At 42.2% G+C, this 20,024-nt stretch overlaps 2 protein-coding genes across 2 annotated transcripts; one reads left to right on the forward strand and one right to left on the reverse strand.

The window, feature by feature from the left end:
- Positions 1 to 174: 174 nt before the first annotated feature.
- LOC100254861 (ABC transporter B family member 27-like) lies at positions 175 to 19,300 on the forward strand. The gene is made up of 17 exons (XM_002277184.4): positions 175 to 378; positions 11,685 to 11,732; positions 11,826 to 11,861; positions 11,939 to 12,013; positions 13,451 to 13,575; positions 14,391 to 14,490; positions 14,749 to 14,920; positions 14,998 to 15,116; positions 16,051 to 16,161; positions 16,258 to 16,402; positions 16,783 to 16,915; positions 17,060 to 17,135; positions 17,555 to 17,620; positions 17,755 to 17,862; positions 18,317 to 18,424; positions 18,508 to 18,705; positions 19,007 to 19,300. The coding sequence occupies exons 1-17, from the start codon at positions 274 to 276 to the stop codon at positions 19,208 to 19,210; spliced, it is 1,929 nt and encodes a 642-aa protein (XP_002277220.2). The 5' UTR covers positions 175 to 273; the 3' UTR covers positions 19,211 to 19,300.
- On the reverse strand, positions 6,833 to 9,090 carry LOC132255019 (uncharacterized). Its single transcript, XM_059742432.1, has 4 exons — positions 9,028 to 9,090; positions 8,832 to 8,931; positions 7,585 to 8,717; positions 6,833 to 7,484 (listed from the first exon to the last, which is right to left on the reverse strand). The coding sequence occupies exons 1-4, from the start codon at positions 9,088 to 9,090 to the stop codon at positions 6,951 to 6,953; spliced, it is 1,830 nt and encodes a 609-aa protein (XP_059598415.1). The 3' UTR covers positions 6,833 to 6,950.
- Positions 19,301 to 20,024: the final 724 nt, after the last annotated feature.

Raw genomic sequence — 20,024 nt, forward strand, 5'->3', positions numbered from 1 at the left:
GTCTAAGTCAATGGAGCAAAGACACTACTTTCCAGTTTCCACCTCCAATCGTATCAGAGTCTAAGTCAATGAAGCAAAAACACCTACATTCCTGTTTCCAACTCCAATCTTATAAGTCTACACTAGTTTTGTTTTATTTTTCCCTTTTTTTTATTTATTTATGTGGTGGTTACTGATTTTCTGCAGTTGTCTTTTCCGAACGACTTCCAACGACTTTCTTTTTAAATCGTTTTCCCGCGAACATGTTGGAATTTGGATTTTCTTGAAGCTCAAATGCCCTCTTTATGGGATAAGAGACCAACAATACAGCATTTAGAGAAGACCCCGGAATCGAAAATGGCCTCTGGTAATGAGACTGCCCCTCCTTTGAATGAGGTGGTGAGTTTCCTCTGAACCCATTCTGTAGGGACCCCTCCCCTTGGGAAACACGTGGCACGCAGCTCATAGTGACGCGTGGCACGTGTTATCAGCCGGACCATCATTATCCGGATTCCCCTAAGGATATGCATGGTGTAGACATCCTATCCGGACCGCCTCAAGGAAAGGCAAACGACGTTTCATCTTCTCCTATCCAAGGAAGAGCAAACGACGCTGGCAGAGCGTACACATCCGGATAGTCTCCACAACACATCCGGATAGTCAGCATGAGCCATCCGGATATAAATCTTCTGGATGGTCAATTAAAGTAAAGCGAGTCTTACACGCAACCACAACAAGCAGCCATGGCCCACATCCCATCACCTGCAGAATGAGAAGACAAGAGGAAGTGACAGCAAGTCACTTCCCACGATCATTCTGCATAATCGCTTCCCACGATCTCTGACGGCCGCATCACCTACCATAGTCTCTGACAGCCATTCATAGGATGATAGTGCTCCTACTAACACCTATTGTCATCATCACAACAGAAAAGATCTCCTCACCATTAATGAGAGGAACAGTACCCCTGAAGCTGGATATATATACCTTCGCACGAAGAAGAAAAGTGATCTCCTGGTAACCTCTTGATACCTAGAAAAAGGCCAACTGATTTATATATCTCTTTCTCACCATGGCTAATAAAACCATCGGAGGGTGCGTCCGGACACCCTGTCCGGATGCCTTTTGCAGGTACAACCACTGAATCAAGAACCCCTTGTGTGTTAAGAATCACGTGTCCATCCATATAGCAGCAACGTGGACCATCGGATACGCGAGGCGACAACATTGGCGCCGTCTGTGGGAAAATTTTACTTTTTATTTTGATTCAGTTACTGGCAAAGATGGCCACACCTTCCCAAAGTCGATCATCTGGTAGAGAGGAAGAAGATAATCACGAATGGCGTCAAGCCATCGAAAAAAGACAGTTGGCAAGCGAAAAACAGCTAAAAGCTCTCCTCCAGGAGACGGAGAGGTTAAGGGAAGAAAACGCTGTGTTACGCATTCAAGCCTCAACATCAGGACCTCCTCGTCGTCAGCGCTCAAAAGGCCAGGTGGCAAACTCAAAGCCAGAGCCAGAATCAATATATCCTGGGTCAACAGGAGCTATCCCAGGAACGTACAACGCAAGGCCCCATGAGCCACGCACACCCATGCCTCGAGCTCCCCGTGAGGAAAGCTCAGATTCCACTCATTTCTCAGCAAAAAGACAGCGTGATAGAAAATCACAGTTGTCAAGTTCTATGCGCGCAAGACTAGGCCCACAAGAGCCTGGGAGATCAAGGCCACCAGCAGCCACAACCCGGGCGCCACGCCCCGATCCTATGATCGCTCCCATGGTGCAGAACGTACCTCCGCATCGTGACCCCATGGTCACCCTAGCGATGCGGAACGTTCATTCACACCTAGCGGAACGACCAGCTGGGAGAAACCTCCCAAACGAGCCACCCATTGGCTCCATCAGCAAAAGGCTGGATGACATGCTCTCCACGCCCTTTTGCTCTCATATCACCCATTACGAGCCCCCAAGAGGATTCCTCGTACCAAAGTTTTCCACATACGATGGGACCAACGATCCCTTCGATCACATCATGCACTATCGACAGCTTATGACGCTCGATATTGGCAACGATGCATTATTATGCAAAGTATTCCCTGCCAGCCTTCAAGGGCAGGCCCTCTCATGGTTTCATCGCCTACCTCCTAACTCTATTGACAATTTCAGGGACCTCTCTGAAGCATTCGTGGGACAGTACTTGTGCTCTGCTCGACACAAGCAGAATATCAGCACCCTCCAGAACATAAAAATGAGAGACAACGAATCCTTGAGGGAATTTGTGAAACGATTTGGCCAAGCCGTACTCCAAATAGAGGTTTGCAGCATGGATGCTGTCCTACAAATCTTCAAGAGAAGCATTTGTCCAGGCACTCCATTTTTTGAATCACTGGCAAAAAAGCCTCCCACAACGATGGACGATTTGTTCAGACGTGCTAACAAATATTCAATGCTCGAAGATGACGTGCGTGCAGCCACTCAACAAGTTTTGGTTGCCGGACGGGCTTCTAGAGATAACGCGGACAGGCATGCCAAGCCTCCAGACCGTCCAAAACCAGTTGACCGAAGACAGGACGGGCCGAGTCGTCCGAATAGGCCGCCCGCCACACCCCTATCCGTATCATACGAAAAACTTCTCCCAATGATCCAAGGGTTGTCCGACTTCAGGTGGCCTAGACCCCTCGAAACGGACCCATCCATAAGAGACCGCAGCAAGAAATGCGCCTTCCACAAAGACCATGGTCATACAACAGAGACGTGTCGATCCCTCCAGTATCTAGTTGAAAGGCTCATCAAAGCAGGACATTTAAAACAGTACCTCCGCTCAGATACTGGAGGAAGGGACGTATCTCAGCATCATAACTCTGAGGCCCCGAGGGCCCCAGTCGCCCCCAAGGCTGTGATAAACTATATCAATGGGGGCCCGTCTGACGAGGAATACGATTCCAGGCGTAAAAGGCAGAAATTGCTGCGGGCCGCGTCAATACGCGAGCGCATTAATTCCATCCGGCCGGGTCTTACTGGAGAGGGCCCTCGCCCCATAGATGGGACAATCATTTTCCCACCAGTAGATCCCACCCGGACGCTACAGCCACATCGCGACGCCCTCATCCTCTCTCTAGAAATAGGAGATTTTGATGTAAGACGTATCTTGGTTGATCCAGGCAGTTCAGCCGATCTAGTACAAGCATCAGTCATTGGCCATATGGGACACAGTCTCGCGGGTCTCGAAAACCCCGGACGAATCTTATCTGGATTCAACGGATCATCAACAACATCCTTAGGAGACATTATACTGCCGGTTCGAGCTGGACCAGTCACTCTCAACGTGCAATTCTCGGTGGTGCAAGAATTGTCACCCTTCAATATCATCTTGGGACGCACATGGCTTCACTACATGAAAGCCATCCCCTCCACATATCATCAAATGGTGAGTTTCCTCACCAATGAAGGGCAAACTGACTTGTATGGCAGCCAGTTAGCCGCTCGCCAGTGCTACCAAATAGCACGTGAAGCAGTCGCTAACCAGGAAGATGCATCTCCCCCTGAACCTAGCATTGCGCGCGACCAATAGCAATTATTGGGTCCGGTGGACAAGGATCCCCCGGTAGCAGATCCCTTACAAACAATCCAAATCTCAGAAGAGAATGATCACCTCACAAACATCAGTTCCCTCATGACACAAGAAGAAACCCAGAGCATACAGGATATCCTTCGAAGTAACCATGACATCTTCGCATGGACACATTCGGATATGAAGGGAATTCATCCCTCTATCGCCTCTCACAAGCTTAACGTCTTTCCAGCAGCCAGACCCATTCGACAGAAGATTAGACGATTTCACCCGGATAGACAAAGAGTTATCCAAGATGAAATTAACAAATTGTTGGAAGCCGGATTCATCAGAGAGGTATCTTATCCGGATTGGTTGGCAAATGTAGTAGTGGTACCAAAGAAAGAGGGCAAATGGCGAGTCTGTGTTGATTACACCAATCTCAATAATGCATGTCCAAAAGACAGTTTTCCCTTACCGGGGATAGATCAAATTGTGGATTCCACTTCCGGGCAAGGGATGCTCTCTTTCTTGGATGCCTTCTCCGGCTATCACCAAATTCCCATGTCTCCGGATGACGAAGAAAAAACAGCATTCATAACGCCACACGGCCTCTATTGCTACAAAGTCATGCCATTCGGACTCAAAAACGCTGGCGCCACGTATCAAAGATTGATGACTAAAATCTTCAAACCTCTGATAGGCCGCTCGGTCGAGGTATACATTGACGATATCGTGGTTAAAAGCAAAACTCGAGAGCAGCATATCCTCCATTTACAAGAAGTATTTTACCTCTTGCGAAAGTATGACATGAAGCTAAATCCTTCCAAATGTGCCTTTGGCGTGAGTGCTGGCAAATTTCTGGGATTTATGGTCAGCCAAAGAGGCATAGAAGTCAGCCCGGATCAAGTCAAAGCAGTCATGGAGACACCTCCTCCCAGGAACAAAAAGGAGTTACAACGCCTCACAGGCAAGCTCGTTGCGTTAGGACGTTTTATAGCCCGCTTCACTGACGAGTTGCGACCCTTCTTCTTAGCGATACGAAAAGCTGGAACGCAGGGATGGACGGACAATTGCCAAAACGCGTTGGAAAGAATTAAACACTGTCTTATGCATCCGCCCATCTTGAGCAGCCCCATGCCAAAGGAGAAGCTATATATGTATTTAGCTGTCTCAGAATGGGCAATCAGCGCCGTTCTATTCCGCTGCCCTTCGCCAAAGGAGCAGAAACCTGTCTACTATGTCAGCAGAGCTTTGGCAGATGTAGAAACCAGGTATTCAAAAATGGAGCTAACAGCCTTAGCTCTTCGAAGTGCTGCTCAAAAGCTCCGCCCCTATTTTCAAGCTCACCCAGTGATTGTACTGACCGACCAGCCCCTTCGTAGCATTCTACACAAGCCAGATTTAACTGGGCGAATGCTACAGTGGGCCATCGAATTGAGCGAATTTGGAATCGAATTCCAACCCAGATTATCCAAAAAAGGCCAAGTAATGGCCGACTTCGTGCTCGAATATTCACGAAGACCCGACCAGCACCACGAATCAGGTGAACAGGAGTGGTGGACTCTACGAGTTGACGGAGCCTCACGCTCATCAGGCTCTGGAGTTGGGCTCTTATTGCAGTCCCCAACTGGGGAACATCTGGAGCAGGCCATCCGGCTGGGATTCTCCGCGTCTAACAATGAAGCAGAATACGAGGCCATCCTGTCCGGATTGGACCTCGCTCTTGCGCTATCCGTCTCCAAACTCCGAATCTACAGCGACTCGCAACTAGTGGTAAGGCATGTCCAGAAAGAATATGAGGCTAAGGACTCACGCATGGCGCGATACTTGGCCAAAGTAAGAAGCACCTTACAGCAATTCACCGAGTGGACAATTGAAAAAATTAAGCGAGCTGACAACGGGCGCGCTGACGCCTTGGCCGGTATAGCTGCTTCCCTCCCCATCAGAGAAGCCATTCTATTGCCTATCCATGTACAAGCCAATCCCTCTGTCGCAGAAAATTCCACTTGCAACTCCATTGAAGCAAACCAAGCGGATGATCAAGAATGGACGCATGATATTGCAGAATATCTCCGGACAGGAACTTTACCCGAAGATCCTAAACGAGCGCACAAAATCCGGGTGCAAGCTGCCCGTTTCACCCTGATTGGGGGGCACCTGTACAAGCGATCCTTCACAGGGCCTTATCTTCGCTGTCTTGGGCATTCAGAGGCCCAGTATGTGTTAGCTGAGTTACATGAAGGAGTATGCGGAAATCATACGGGAGGACGATCCCTAGCACATAGAGCTCATTCACAAGGATACTATTGGCCAACAATGAAGAAAGACGCGGCAGCATATGTCCAAAAATGTGATAAATGTCAAAGATACGCTCCCATTCCACATATACCATCAATCGCATTAAAATCGGTCTCAAGCCCATGGCCTTTCGCGCAGTGGGGCATGGACATAGTGGGACCCCTCCCAGCAGCACCCGCCCAAAAGAAATTCCTTCTTGTCGCCACTGATTACTTCAGTAAATGGGTAGAAGCTGAAGCATATGCAAGCATCAAAGATAAAGATGTTACCAAGTTCGTATGGAAGAACATTGTTTGCCGTTATGGGATTCCCCAAATCATCATAGCTGACAACGGTCCACAATTTGACAGCATTGCATTCAGGAATTTCTGTTCGGAATTGAATATCCGGAATTCATACTCCACGCCACGTTATCCTCAAAGCAATGGCCAGGCGGAAGCCACAAACAAAACTCTAGTCAATGCCTTGAAGAAAAGGCTGGAGCGAGCCAAAGGGAAGTGGGTGGAGGAACTACCCGGCGTCCTGTGGGCCTATCGGACCACACCCGGACGACCAACAGGAAATACTCCTTTTGCCCTCACATATGGAATGGATGCAGTCATTCCCACTGAAATAGGTCTTCCTACTATCCGGACTGATGCAGCAAAGCAAAAAGATGCCGACACGGAACTAGGAAGAAATTTGGACTGGGCAGACGAAGTCAGAGAAAGCGCATCCATCCGGATGGCAGATTATCAACAAAGAGCATCAGCGCATTACAATCGAAAAGTCAGGCCCAGAAACTTCAAAAATGGTACGCTGGTACTTAGAAAAGTTTTTGAAAATACTGCTGAAGTAGGCGCAGGAAAATTCCAAGCCAATTGGGAAGGACCCTACATAGTGTCTAAGGCAAATGAAAATGGAGCCTATCATTTACAAAAGCTAGATGGCACTCCGTTACTCAGACCATGGAATGTGTTTAATTTAAAGCAGTATTATCAGTAGAAAGTGTACACAAGTGCAAATGAGAAAGAAGTAAGTTTTATTGATATGAGTAAATGTAAATTACAAAGAGACATCCGGACCACAAAAATATACAGAAGGAAAAATTACAGCAGAAAAATTGCAAGAAGATATAAACTATCAGGGAGCAGGTTTCTCATGGAGCTTCTTTTCTTCACTTGGAGGAATTGAAGGGGTATCTCGCTTTATACCGTTCTTCTTCATGCAGCAGCGATACCCAAAGATAAATGTATCATCCACTTGTCTCTGGTAATCCGCTGCAAGTTCCTCCCTTTCCACAGCAAACTCCCGTTCAAGTTCCTCTTTTTGCACATCCAGACGCAGCTGCAAGTCTTCCTTCTGTTTCTTTTCATTCAAAACTTCTGTCCGGAGTCGACTCAATTCATCCCTTAGCCGGGCTGCCTCACCCTCCGCCTCATGAAGGCGGCCCGCAGTTGATTCTTCTTGACCCTTTGCCTCAGCCAACTCCACCCGGAGGGCTTCATTTTCCTCTCGCATGGTGGATAGACTGGCCTCAGCCTCCTCCATTCTCAGACGCAGTTGATTTTCAATCTCTTGGTGCCGAGAGGAGAAGGTCCTCATATAGTCTGCGGTCTGCAGCAGCTGAGTAAAAAGAGCGTGTTGTTGAGACATGCTGCGGAGGCCCCTCACCAGCTAACACACAAACAAGAAAAGCAAAAACATAAATCATACTACAACAAACACATCAGTGCAACAAAAAGTCAAAAAGCAAAAACACAAGACAACGGCGTACCGTTTCTATCATATCAAACATCTTAGCAGAGGGCTTGATGGCTTTCCAGTCAGGAGTAATCTGCTTTAACTTAGCTTCCAACTCCGCGTAGCTGAAAGGGCTAGCGGGAGCGGCATCATCAGCAGATTCCTCCTCGGATGAGGAAGGAGAGGGTAGCTCGTGTCCCGGAATCGGAGCCCCCATATTTTCGTCCGGGCACATAGGTCCGGATGCATCCTCAGCCGGAATTATTGCCGGAACGGCTGAGGTCTCAGTAGCCATCTCCACCTCGCCTCCATCCGGATGAGCGTCATGGGCAGAAGCGCAGCTAATTTCAATCTCTTGCTGCCGCTCTTGAAGCCGCTCAAAGAGTCCGGACTGTAGATCGCGCGTCAAACGCGGCTTCTTGAGGGGAGGCTCTTTCACCAGGACTATAGCCAGGCGATCCGGGTCGTCGGAAGGCTGACTTTGGCTTTCTGCCCCCGCTTCCTCCAACGGGGCCGTTTCAGCTGCATCCGGATTGAGGTTGCCCGGATGGTTGATAGATGCAGCTTCCTCAGCCACGTTGGCTAGACGCGCAGCCGCGACTAAGGAGGGACCTGAGTGATTCAACCCCGACATGCGCCCGGGGCCGCTTGAGATAGAATGCGGAGCAGCATTTACTGGCTCCTCTATCATTACTTCCCCCTCATAGGTAGTTTGTGGAGGAGGAAACTCCTTGGGAGGAGTGGGTTCCTTCGCATCCTTCCCATGCTTCTTCACCAGCTTCCCCCTTTTTCCTGAAGTTTTCTTCGGAGGGGAGTCCGGACCCCGCTTCTGTCCGGGAGCCTTCCGGATAGTGCCTTCAGTCTTTTTCTGATCTCTATCCTCCAGGAGCTTTCGCCGCCTTTCAGCGTCAGCTTCTTTAGCTTCCTGATAGAGGGGGAGCTCTTTCACTGTATAATGCTCCCCAGGCACTATCTCATCCTTTGCCAATTTCCTAGGAAGGATGTTGATAACATATTCCTGGGGCTCCCGGACGACCTCTGTCAAATTCCGCGCCGAGAGCAATGTTTTGTAGGCCCTCTCCTTGGGATCTATTTCAAATAATTTGCAGACACAGGCAAAGGATGCCTTTTCCACCCAATCCACAAGGTGGCCCCTCAATTCCAAACCTGCATTGTCAGCAACAAAAGGTGAGAATTCCGCCCGGAAAGATCAGAAAAAATCAGCAAAGCAAAATCTGGATAAAAAAAAAAAAAAAAAAAAAAATCGCAAAACAAGATTACCCGGAATTTTTAGGGTATAATTCGGAGAAAAAGGCCTCGACGGATGCTGTGATAGCCCCGCCCATCCACCCCAGACTGCCACCAGCCCCTTCGCCCCTCCCTTTGTCGAATCTGGCAGTTCTGTCACCATTTGAAGGGAGGGCAGGTGAGCGGACACACTGAAGATATCATTCTTTGCTTTCTTCAGGGAATAGACAAAGAACACTTCCAGTAGCGTCAGGTCGAGGCTGTACAGCATATTGATGATGCTGCATCCCATCAGCACCCGGACAAGGTTGGGGTGAATAAAGATAGGGGGAATTTGAGAGAAGTGGAGGAATTCCTTGAACAACGCCGGCAGAGGGAACCGGAGCCCCGCGTTGAATTGTTCCTTTGTGAAGAGGATAGCGTTTTTTCCACCTTTCTCAGTAGGCATAGCCGCCTCCTCGTTCACCAGGTCTATCAATACGTCATGGGGGATCAGGAATCGCTCCCGGAACTCCTTCGCATTTAATTTGTCTATCGCCTTTTCGCTAGTCTCGCTGACCCGGACAGACGAAACAATCTTTTTTGGAGCCATTTCTTACCACAAAGCCAAAGCAAAATCTACACGCAAAAACAATGCAAACGGTTCAGACCAAGCAATCAGAAAATACACAAACCCTAACTCAAAGCCGTCAGAAAAACCCCTCAAAAACCCCTCCAAACAACAACAAAGTACCAACATTCAACAACAATTGCAAACGACTCGTCCAAAACAATGCCCAAGCAAGCCAGAAAGCAAGTGTAAAGAACCAGCAAACGCAACCAAAGGAACGGCAGTAGCAAAGAGATACGTACCAAATACAGCACCGAAGAAGAAGAACGGGTACCGCCTTGATACGAAATCACCAGCAGCAAACCAACAAAGTTGCGATACAAAAGCACTGGTACAAAAGAGCTTTCGGAGTCTTTTTTTTTCTCGTTTCTCAGAAAAGCAAAGGGCGTAGAAAAAGCAGTAAGAAGAAAGACTCTCAAGAGAATGCAGTAGGAAAAAATACAAAAAGAGGTACAGTACCCTATTTATAGCAGGACAGCCCCTCGGAAAGCCAAACCAACAGCCATGTTATCATTGAAACGACATATTGTCTGGGGATACGCAGGGTCGGCGGCTCGTCATAAAAAATGCCTTTTTGGCTTCCGCACCCCCACTCGCCACGTGGCCCAGTCAGACGAAGGGACTTCTTCAGTTTTCAAAAGCCAGTTATTTTTAACCCGCCCATTTTTTGGGCAAAATAGGCAAGTTAAAAAGGGGGGCAATGTAGGGACCCCTCCCCTTGGGAAACACGTGGCACGCAGCTCATAGTGACGCGTGGCACGTGTTATCAGCCGGACCATCATTATCCGGATTCCCCTAAGGATATGCATGGTGTAGACATCCTATCCGGACCGCCTCAAGGAAAGGCAAACGACGTTTCATCTTCTCCTATCCAAGGAAGAGCAAACGACGCTGGCAGAGCGTACACATCCGGATAGTCTCCACAACACATCCGGATAGTCAGCATGAGCCATCCGGATATAAATCTTCTGGATGGTCAATTAAAGTAAAGCGAGTCTTACACGCAACCACAACAAGCAGCCATGGCCCACATCCCATCACCTGCAGAATGAGAAGACAAGAGGAAGTGACAGCAAGTCACTTCCCACGATCATTCTGCATAATCGCTTCCCACGATCTCTGACGGCCGCATCACCTACCATAGTCTCTGACAGCCATTCATAGGATGATAGTGCTCCTACTAACACCTATTGTCATCATCACAACAGAAAAGATCTCCTCACCATTAATGAGAGGAACAGTACCCCTGAAGCTGGATATATATACCTTCGCACGAAGAAGAAAAGTGATCTCCTGGTAACCTCTTGATACCTAGAAAAAGGCCAACTGATTTATATATCTCTTTCTCACCATGGCTAATAAAACCATCGGAGGGTGCGTCCGGACACCCTGTCCGGATGCCTTTTGCAGGTACAACCACTGAATCAAGAACCCCTTGTGTGTTGAGAATCACGTGTCCATCCATATAGCAGCAACGTGGACCATCGGATACGCGAGGCGACAACACATTCGGTTCTCTTTCTTGATTTCTTTGTATTTGCATCATGTTTTGAATTCTTTTAGTAGCCCATGCATGTTTTTTTTCTTTGTTATTTTGGGTTTTTTTTTTTTTTTTCCTTTAATTCGTTGAAAGGCTAGTGCTGGGATATTCTGCAATTTTTTAGCAAAACCATGTTCTCTTGGCATGCCCATATCAAGATCTTGGATGGGTTTGTTCAGTTTTCTTCTCCATTTTAATTTTAATAATTTGTTTTTCTGTGTTAGATGAATTAAATGAATTTTTTGTATTTAATATTGTTTTAAAAGGTAGGATGGGCTCCGATACCATTTGTAATGGTCTGACACCCAACGTCGTAGATATTGTTCACTCTCAAGACTTGGCTTTGGATAAATGTCAATCCCGGAAATCATTTGAAAGTGCTCCAATCGTTGATGGAAAATGCCTAACTTTCCTTTTGCAATGTCATTTCAAGAAAATAGGCTTAATATACAAGCTAAATTGAGTTCCTGGTATGTGTAATGCGTTGTATTTTAGTAATCCTGCAGTCTAGGATAATGAGCTGCCATATCTATAGACATGAACAATTTTCTTTTCCTGATGCTTCCTTCCAAATTTCATATATGAGTTTTAGTTTTTCCTTTTCAAGGTTTTTTTTTTTTTACCTGTTGGTACTTGTAATTGAAGAGAAAGGGACTACAGCTTTGCATGGGACCAAAATATTGTAGTGCTTCAAGTTCATCTTAAACTGACAGTTGATTCACTTTAATCACTCTAGGAACGGCAAAATGCAAATGATGACCTTGAGCATGGCTTAGCATATCAGGTGATTGTTCTTTGTGTTGTTTGAATACATGTTTCCATTCAACACTCATCAGAAGCAGTTCTATTGAGCCTGATTTTATTTTGGCTAATACAGGCAGCAAAAGTGGGATTTTTCAGAGTATTTTCCTTGGTAAGAGAGGACTTGTTTTTATAATTATTTCTAGGATTTCTGAACATATGAAGTTGATTGCATCTTGACTTTTCCAGGCAAAGCCTGAAGCTGGGAAGCTAATTGTTGCCACCATCGCGCTTTTGGTAGCATCTACATCAATTGTTATGCTGGTAAGTCCTTTTCGTACCAGTGCCTATGCTCTGCCTCTCTCATGTTTCTTTTCCCTGTTTAGGAATGGTGTTGGCTCAGTGATGAATGTCAAAATATGGAACTTTTATGATTCATTATATTATGCTCCCTGACTCCAGAAAGAACGAGTCTTCTATTTGAATCTACCTCCTTCTGTTTTGGGGTGAGATTGAAGATCTATACCATGTCATATGCACAACTCTTTTGCTATCTTCTTCATAACTTTGCATACTATTTAAGATTTTGCTACAAGTTAAAAGGCCAAAGTCTTCAAAATCCATGCCAACACCATTGTCACTTGCTCAACCACATGAAGGTTACTGATCTGCCACTTTTCAAGCCCCTTTCTCTTTGATTTTCAAGTACTAACTAAATTCTTGTATTAGGACATCTATACAAGCCTTTCTTATGCTCTCACTCCTCTTTGTTTTGTATATTATCCCAGAAAATCTTACCTTCAAGTTAAACCCCTTGGGCAACTTATTAATTGTGGGTGTGAACAAGATTGTTGAGATTTGACTCAAATTATTTATTTTTTATTTTTAGAAAAGTCAATATTTATAGAGTTTGTATTTTAGTAAATTATCTTTTTAAGTTTGACTAGGATGAGAAACTATTTGTTTGGGTTAATCCATAGGATTCTATAACTATGTGGTTTTATAATAGATTTACAAAGAGGGAGAGAGAAAGAAAAAGTATTCAAGAGTGAAGAGAGATAGGCAAAGGGTGCATTGGGTTTTAGGTAGAGAATGGTTGAGAGAGTTTGAAGTGTGTATTCTTAAAGTTTGTAATAAATTTGATCTCCCTTTCCCGTGGACGTGGATAATTATACAGAACCACATAAATTTTATGTCTTCTCTATATTATTTTATTTTACTTGTTGCATTTGTGTGTTGTGATTTGTTTCCAACAAGTGGTATCAGAGCTTCCACGGTCCTAACAAAGATAATCAAAAAATTGATTGTCACATTATATTGGATCACATAAATTTTCTTATTGAGCAACCAGACCCTAGTTACTAAGTTCTTCGCTTAAGCTCATCTAGGTTGTTTTGGTTGAATTTTTCCTTATATAACCTGGCTGGTTATATAGAAGTTGGAAGTGTTTAATCAAATTCTTTTTGGGATTTCCAACATTTCATGATTTTATATCTTTCCCTGTTTCTTTTGTTTGGAGTATGAATAGATTCATTTGTTTTCCATAAAAGCTATCAAGTTATTAAGTGATGAAAATATTAGTGTTGACTGTAATGGTAGTCTCTTTCCTGCAAGTGGGCATGGCATATTCTGGTGAAAACTTTCTCTAACTCTTCTGTTCTGACAGATTGCAAAAGAAATATTCACGTAAGATCATATAATTTGGTTTCTGCTCCTATTATAACTTTTTGTTTGTCTTTTATTTAATTTCTTATGTTACAGCCAAAATATGGTGGAATGGTAATAGACATTGTATCAAGAGATATAAGGACTCCTGAACAACAATCTGAAGCCTTGACTGCTGTCAAGAATGCTGCACTAGCTGTTGTGCTGATGGTTGTATTAGGGTATGGCCAATTCTACCACAGTTTTCTCTTCTTTGATCTTCATCGTATTCGAGTACTCCAGATAATTCCGTAGCATTGGTAATCCCAGCAGGAATTGATATTCATCCATTTTATGCAAGACTTGAAGTGAGATTATTGTGTCCTTTTTCCTACCAACTGAATATTTTTTTGGTTAACATTTCTTTGAGGTCGTTTGATGATCTGAAAAAATTGAACTCATTCCTACGCTGCTGTGGTGTGTATGTTGATATTTCCACAGTACATCACCAAATTTAATGCTCAAATTGTCAAATGTAACAGACAAGACTTGGACTGAATATCCATTGCCAAGAAGAGCAATTGATACAAGTGAAATGAAGTTGTTACTTTTGCGAATAGATCTTAGATCTTACTAAATCAGGAGTTCAATTTGTTTTTACCCTAGGGAAATTTTAATTGGGAAGTAACTCTTCAAACCTCTCCTAATCTATGGAAACCAATTCCAGAACTTTAAAGAGTGAAAGAAAATTTTATTGATCTATTCAGTTCTATGCTTGTTTATTTCCTCTATCATTGAATTTCTTTTATTAATGTTAGTTTGTTTCAGTCATATTCCCACCTGTGAGTTAAAGATTTCTTCCAGCTGACATTGGTGATTCCATCAATTTTCCATTTTAGCTTAAATTAAAGATAAGAAGTGGCAGTCACTAATTTTCCTGTCTGCTTTTGGATGCAAGAAAATCCTATGATCATATCCATTTTCCTAGCCACATTGGTTTTGTATTGGCTACCATTAGAACTTCTTAGGAAATTAATCAACCTTCTTTTCTTTTTAGTTCTCTGTGTGTAGCAGTTCGGGAATGGTTGTTTGCTTCTGTTAGCGAAAGGATTGTAGCTCATTTGAGAAAGGACTTATTCAGTCACCTCATTAATCAGGTAAGCCTATCAATTCTTAATTCAAAAGAACCCCATAGTTGTTTGTGACATCTTACCAGTTTTTAAGCCATTGCACTAGTGGGTTTCATGGGTTCAAATTCATGGATCCTGCAATATACAGTTTACATGTTGTTGGAGTCCATGGGGGCATATCAAGGAAAATGATCCAAGAGTGCTTTTTGTATAATCCTAATATTAATTTTTACCTGGGCCTTTTGACTACAATTCAGCATACTTGATATTTAACTGGTTTCACAGGACATTGCCTTCTTTGATGTTACTCCAACGGGCGAACTCCTAAGTAGACTATCTGAAGACTCCCAGATCATAAAGAATGTGGCAACTTCCAATCTCTCTTCAGCTCTTACAAGCATAACAATTGTATTTATTGGTCTTGGCTTCATGTTCTCATCATCATGGAAGTTAACATGTAAGTGCTTGCAGTAATTCATTTTTGATCAAGAGAGTATCATGCCTACCTTTTCATTTTTTTTTTTTTCTGCACAGTGTTGGTATTGGCATTAGTGCCAGTTGTTTCAGTCGCTGCTCATGTATTTGGCCGCTATCTTCGTGAACTTTCACATAAAACTCAAGCTGCAGCTGCAGTAGCTTGCTCAATGGCTGAGGTTGTAGACGACATTTTAATCCCTGATTTTTGTTTTATCTTATTTATTAATAGCGAATCTTGGAAATCATATACATTTCATAATCCTTTTATTTTGTACAATGTGTACCATAATAAACACCTGGTATTTTTTTTCATGGAAGAATTCTGCATTAATATTATGGATTTGAAGTTTATACCTGCTAGTCTGAAGGCCATCAAGAGACGGCAACAGAATCTGGATTAAACTCTGTGTTGAGTATTTAAATGATCATGCAGAAACTAAAGTAATTTTTCCTTCACCTTGGTTTCCTTGTGTGCATTATTTGGAAATGAGACTCCTGAACAGAGTGAATCTAGCATCTAAAGCTTGATCAAATATGAGAATCTGACATGTATTGGGAACATATTAAAAATCAATAATATTTTTAGAAGTCAAGGTGTCGTTGAAATTGATCTCTATACACAACAAAAGGACCAGCAAGCTCAACTAAAAAGAATCTAGTCATGTGGTCAGGATTATTTCAATAAAAAATATATATATATATAACTGGATAATCAACCACACAGAAATACTTATTTTATGATTTAATAAAGGGCAATGCTGTAGAGAGAGTATATTGTGAAACATGATTGTTACTGACTACAAATAGTTGCTACAATTGTGAACTCCATGAGTTTATCTCTAGTGAAGCCAAATTAGGACTTCCCCCTTTTCTGGGATGGTGTCTTTGATGAATATGAAAGTGTGTCAGTCATCTATTTTCTTGTTTTTTGGATAAAAATTACATGTATGCTGATGTCAAGTATTGCTAGACAAGTAAGACATCTAGATGAATTGTTTCATTCTATGTAAAGAAAGGGTGTACCAGTAAGCTATTGTTGGATACATTTGTTGCTTCATCTCTGTGAGTTTTTCAAGTGACAGTTTCCCTAACCAAAGTTGATGCTTATAGGAATCTTTTGGGGCCATTCAGACAGTGAGATCTTTTGCACAAGAAGGTTATGCAATTTCAAGTTACTCAGAAAAAGTTCATGAGACCCTCAAGCTTGCACTGAGACAATCTGTGAGTTTCCTGATTCCCTCTTTATCGTCTGTAAGATGGTGATGCATAGATGTGGGGAGATTTTGAGCTTTGAACTATTACTGTTTTCTGCCACAGAAATTAGTTGCTCTATTTTATGGAGGAATAAATGCGGTATTCACATTGTCTATTGTCATAGTGGTGGTTTATGGAGCTAGCTTAACAATAGCACGCTCAATGACTGCAGGCTCACTTGCATCCTTTATTCTGTATAGCCTCACAGGTACTTCCCTTCTTGTATGCTGCATCCAAAAGTAGGTCAAGTTTCACATTTTGGTTCTGTATCACTTCTGGAATTTTTGGATTGAACACAGAAGAATTTCAGAATTATGTACATGTTCACATGATAAAGACATCAAATCTTACTGAAATATAAACAAGAAGCCATTTCTTGTACATGGTTACATGTACATGTTTTTATATTGTTGATCTGCTTTTGATGGTTTTATCAACTCTGCTTGTGATTTATGTTTGCTCTTAAACAATATTCTTAGCCTGCTGCAGCACAATTCTATATCCTTATCTAATAGAATGTAATTGGCAGCTTATACTTTATTTTCAGAAGCTTTTGGATACTAATGTGCTAAAACTCTTGACCTGCAGTTGGAATCTCGATGCTCTCACTATTTGGACTATATACAACTGCAATGAAAGCTGCAGGCGCAAGTAGGAGAGTTTTTCAGCTGCTAGATCGTGTCTCACCAATGCCGATATCAGGGCATAAGTGCCCCTTAGGGTTGGTTAACTAACATCACTGTCTGTCCCCACATGCGTGTGTGCATACCAATTACTGATCTAGGAAATTAAATTGAAGATTTTATTTTTTTTTATTTACCTTACCCCCATCCTCATCAACGACATTGTGGGTTTAATGGAGCAGGAATCCAGATGGAGATGTGGAATTAGATGATATTTGGTTTGCATATCCTTCTCGGCCCAGTCATATGATACTCAAGGTAATGGTTTCGCGCAGTTTCATGTAGTTGTGTTCTGAAGCCTATCAATATATTTGTGTTCCGCAGCTGGACAACCATTTAAACTAAGAATATGCATCTTTCTACCCAACCATGATTCTTCTAGAATTAAAGCACATAGATTCCATGGCTATTGGTATGTTTAGAATACCAAGATGAAGAGGAAATGAAAAATGTCAGTACAGCTCTATTTTGTAGAAGATCGGTCAAGAAAAGAAATGGAATTTTGAATCTTGTAAGTTGTAACTACCTGGGTTGGAATAGTTCTTGTAGCAATCCAAAAGTTTTCCTCAACTTATTGGTTGAAAATGTTTGATCCCACACAGGAACCATCTAACCACATAGTATGAGTTAATATGTTTACAGTCTCTGTTGCATTATAACCATTGTTCCAATTTCAGGGAATATCTTTGAAACTGAGGCCCGGTTCAAAAGTTGCCCTTGTTGGTCCAAGTGGTGGTGGAAAAGTAATTATCATCTTCCTTTCCCTGTTAGGCCATTGCCCATTCCTCTTGACTTCATTTTTGCCAGTTTAAGATAAACAAAGTGATCAACCAAAACTTAGTAACAACTTCATTAACTTTGTTTTTTTTTATTGCAGACGACAATTGCTAGCCTAATTGAGAGGTTTTACGACCCTCTCAAGGGAAAGATTTTGCTAAATGGGGTTCCTCTAGTGGAAATATCACACAAGTATCTACACAAAAAGGTAATCTCGGTCATAGATATTTTTATTGGCATACCTGTTACAGTAGCTATTAGTAGTTTATCTTCGTCCCATAAAATCTTTATGCAGTGGCAACAGATAGGAGGGTTGCTTTTTATAGAAAGCCAAAGAAGAGCCTTGACTCAAAAACTTAGCCTAAGAAGCTCTATAACAGTTAATCACTAAGATGACCCAGCTAAAACCAAAATTATTTGAATCTTCAACAAGTATGTAGGTTTACTCTTCACGTCATAAACCACCCATGGTGATGAGATATCTGCTGTTTCATTATTTGAGCAATGACAGAAGTAAATGGTAGGCTACAGTGTAATGTACACAAGTACTTTTATATCTTTGTTACTCTTTGAATGTGTTGATTAAATGTTCTGAACCATTAGAATGCAATTGATGTCTAGAGATCTCTAACACCCTAAGTCTCCTCATTCTAAAATTACAGATAAGTATAGTGAGCCAGGAGCCTGTCCTTTTCAATTGTTCTGTGGAAGAGAACATTGCCTATGGGTTTGACGGCAAAGCAAGCAGTTCAGAAATAGAAAATGCAGCTGTGAGTTTTCAGCGGCTTTTCTTTTCCCCTTCAAAATTTTGATTTGGAAATTGTATATGCTGACAGAGTTATGGCAACTGCAGAAAATGGCTAATGCCCATGATTTCATAGCAAATTTTCCTGAAAAATATCGAACTGTTGTTGGAGAACGTGGGTTGAGACTCTCAGGAGGCCAGAAACAAAGGATTGCAATTGCGAGGGCACTCCTGATGGACCCAAGAGTTTTGCTATTAGACGAAGCCACAAGTGCTCTGGATGCCGAGAGCGAATACCTTGTTCAGGTGAGTTGCATACTTACAAATTCTGAGTTTGAAAGCACTAATTTTACTAAGCATTGAAGCCGATGGCACTCAAGCTAATGAGGCATTTGCCTAACTTTGACACCATATTTCTTTGAATATTATTTCTTGGATTAGAATAACCACAACCCCATTTCATTTTTCTTTGTATTTTGTGTGATTTACTAAACAAAAGAAAGGCACAAAATGTTCAGGAGATTAAGCATAGTGAGTGTGCATGATTTTATCTACCTGATAAAACGATGCTGTTCCTTGATTAACCAATTCTGGTTGTGGTGGGCAGGATGCAATGGAGTCTCTGATGAGGGGCAGAACAGTTCTGGTAATAGCACACAGGCTTTCCACTGTAAAAACTGCAGACATTGTTGCTGTAATATGTGATGGTCGAATAGCACAAAGTGGCAGCCATGAGGAGCTTCTCAGCAAGAATGGTATTTACACTGGCCTCGTCAAAAGGCAACTCCAAGGACCTTCAACTCCCCACTAGTTATATTAAGTGGACTGAAATCTTCATTTGCATGTAATGACTCCTACTTGAATGATTAATAATGTGAGACATGTTCCAAACCTTTGCAAATGGATACCATGCAAAACATCACACACCCAACTCTTAAGTTACATTATCCATCAACTTTTCATACAATTCTTATCCCTTGCACATGAAAAATTCAATTATGCATGGATACCATGTGCCCCAATAACCCCATATCCAATATAAACTCCAATGCTTCACATGGAAAAAATATTATTTTTATGTCATAATAATAAAGCATCAAACTTTCAATCTTAGGGTTTTTATTTTTATTTTTTTCTTTTTTTCTTTTTCTTTCTGACATTTTAGATTTATTTACATTTCTATTCATCTTCTTATCTTTCTTGTATCAATTAATTCTTCCTAAGTCTTATTAGAAAACTAAAGTTTACAAGAAGAAATAAAAAATAAAAAATCTTCAATAAATATCACTTATTTTAAAGCTTAATTTAAAAAAAAATCAATATTCTCCTTCGCTTCACTTAAATCTGCAACCGTAGTTTTCTTTAAAGTTTTTAAACTAAATTAAAAATAAAAAATCTTCAATAAATATCACTTACTTTAAAGCTTAATTTAAAAAAAATAAAAATAAAAATTCTCCTTCTCTTCACTTGAATCTAGAACGTTGCTTTCTTTCTATGCATTTTTTGCAACATATGAACATTTTTTAAAATTGTTTTATGATATATATATATATATTGATTTATTTTATTTTTGGGTTTAGCCAAAAGTTAAGCTCATATATATTTATTATATTTTTTTGGATTTG

Source organism: Vitis vinifera, chromosome 14 (assembly GCF_030704535.1).
Source record: "Vitis vinifera cultivar Pinot Noir 40024 chromosome 14, ASM3070453v1".
Taxonomy (NCBI): domain Eukaryota; kingdom Viridiplantae; phylum Streptophyta; class Magnoliopsida; order Vitales; family Vitaceae; genus Vitis; species Vitis vinifera.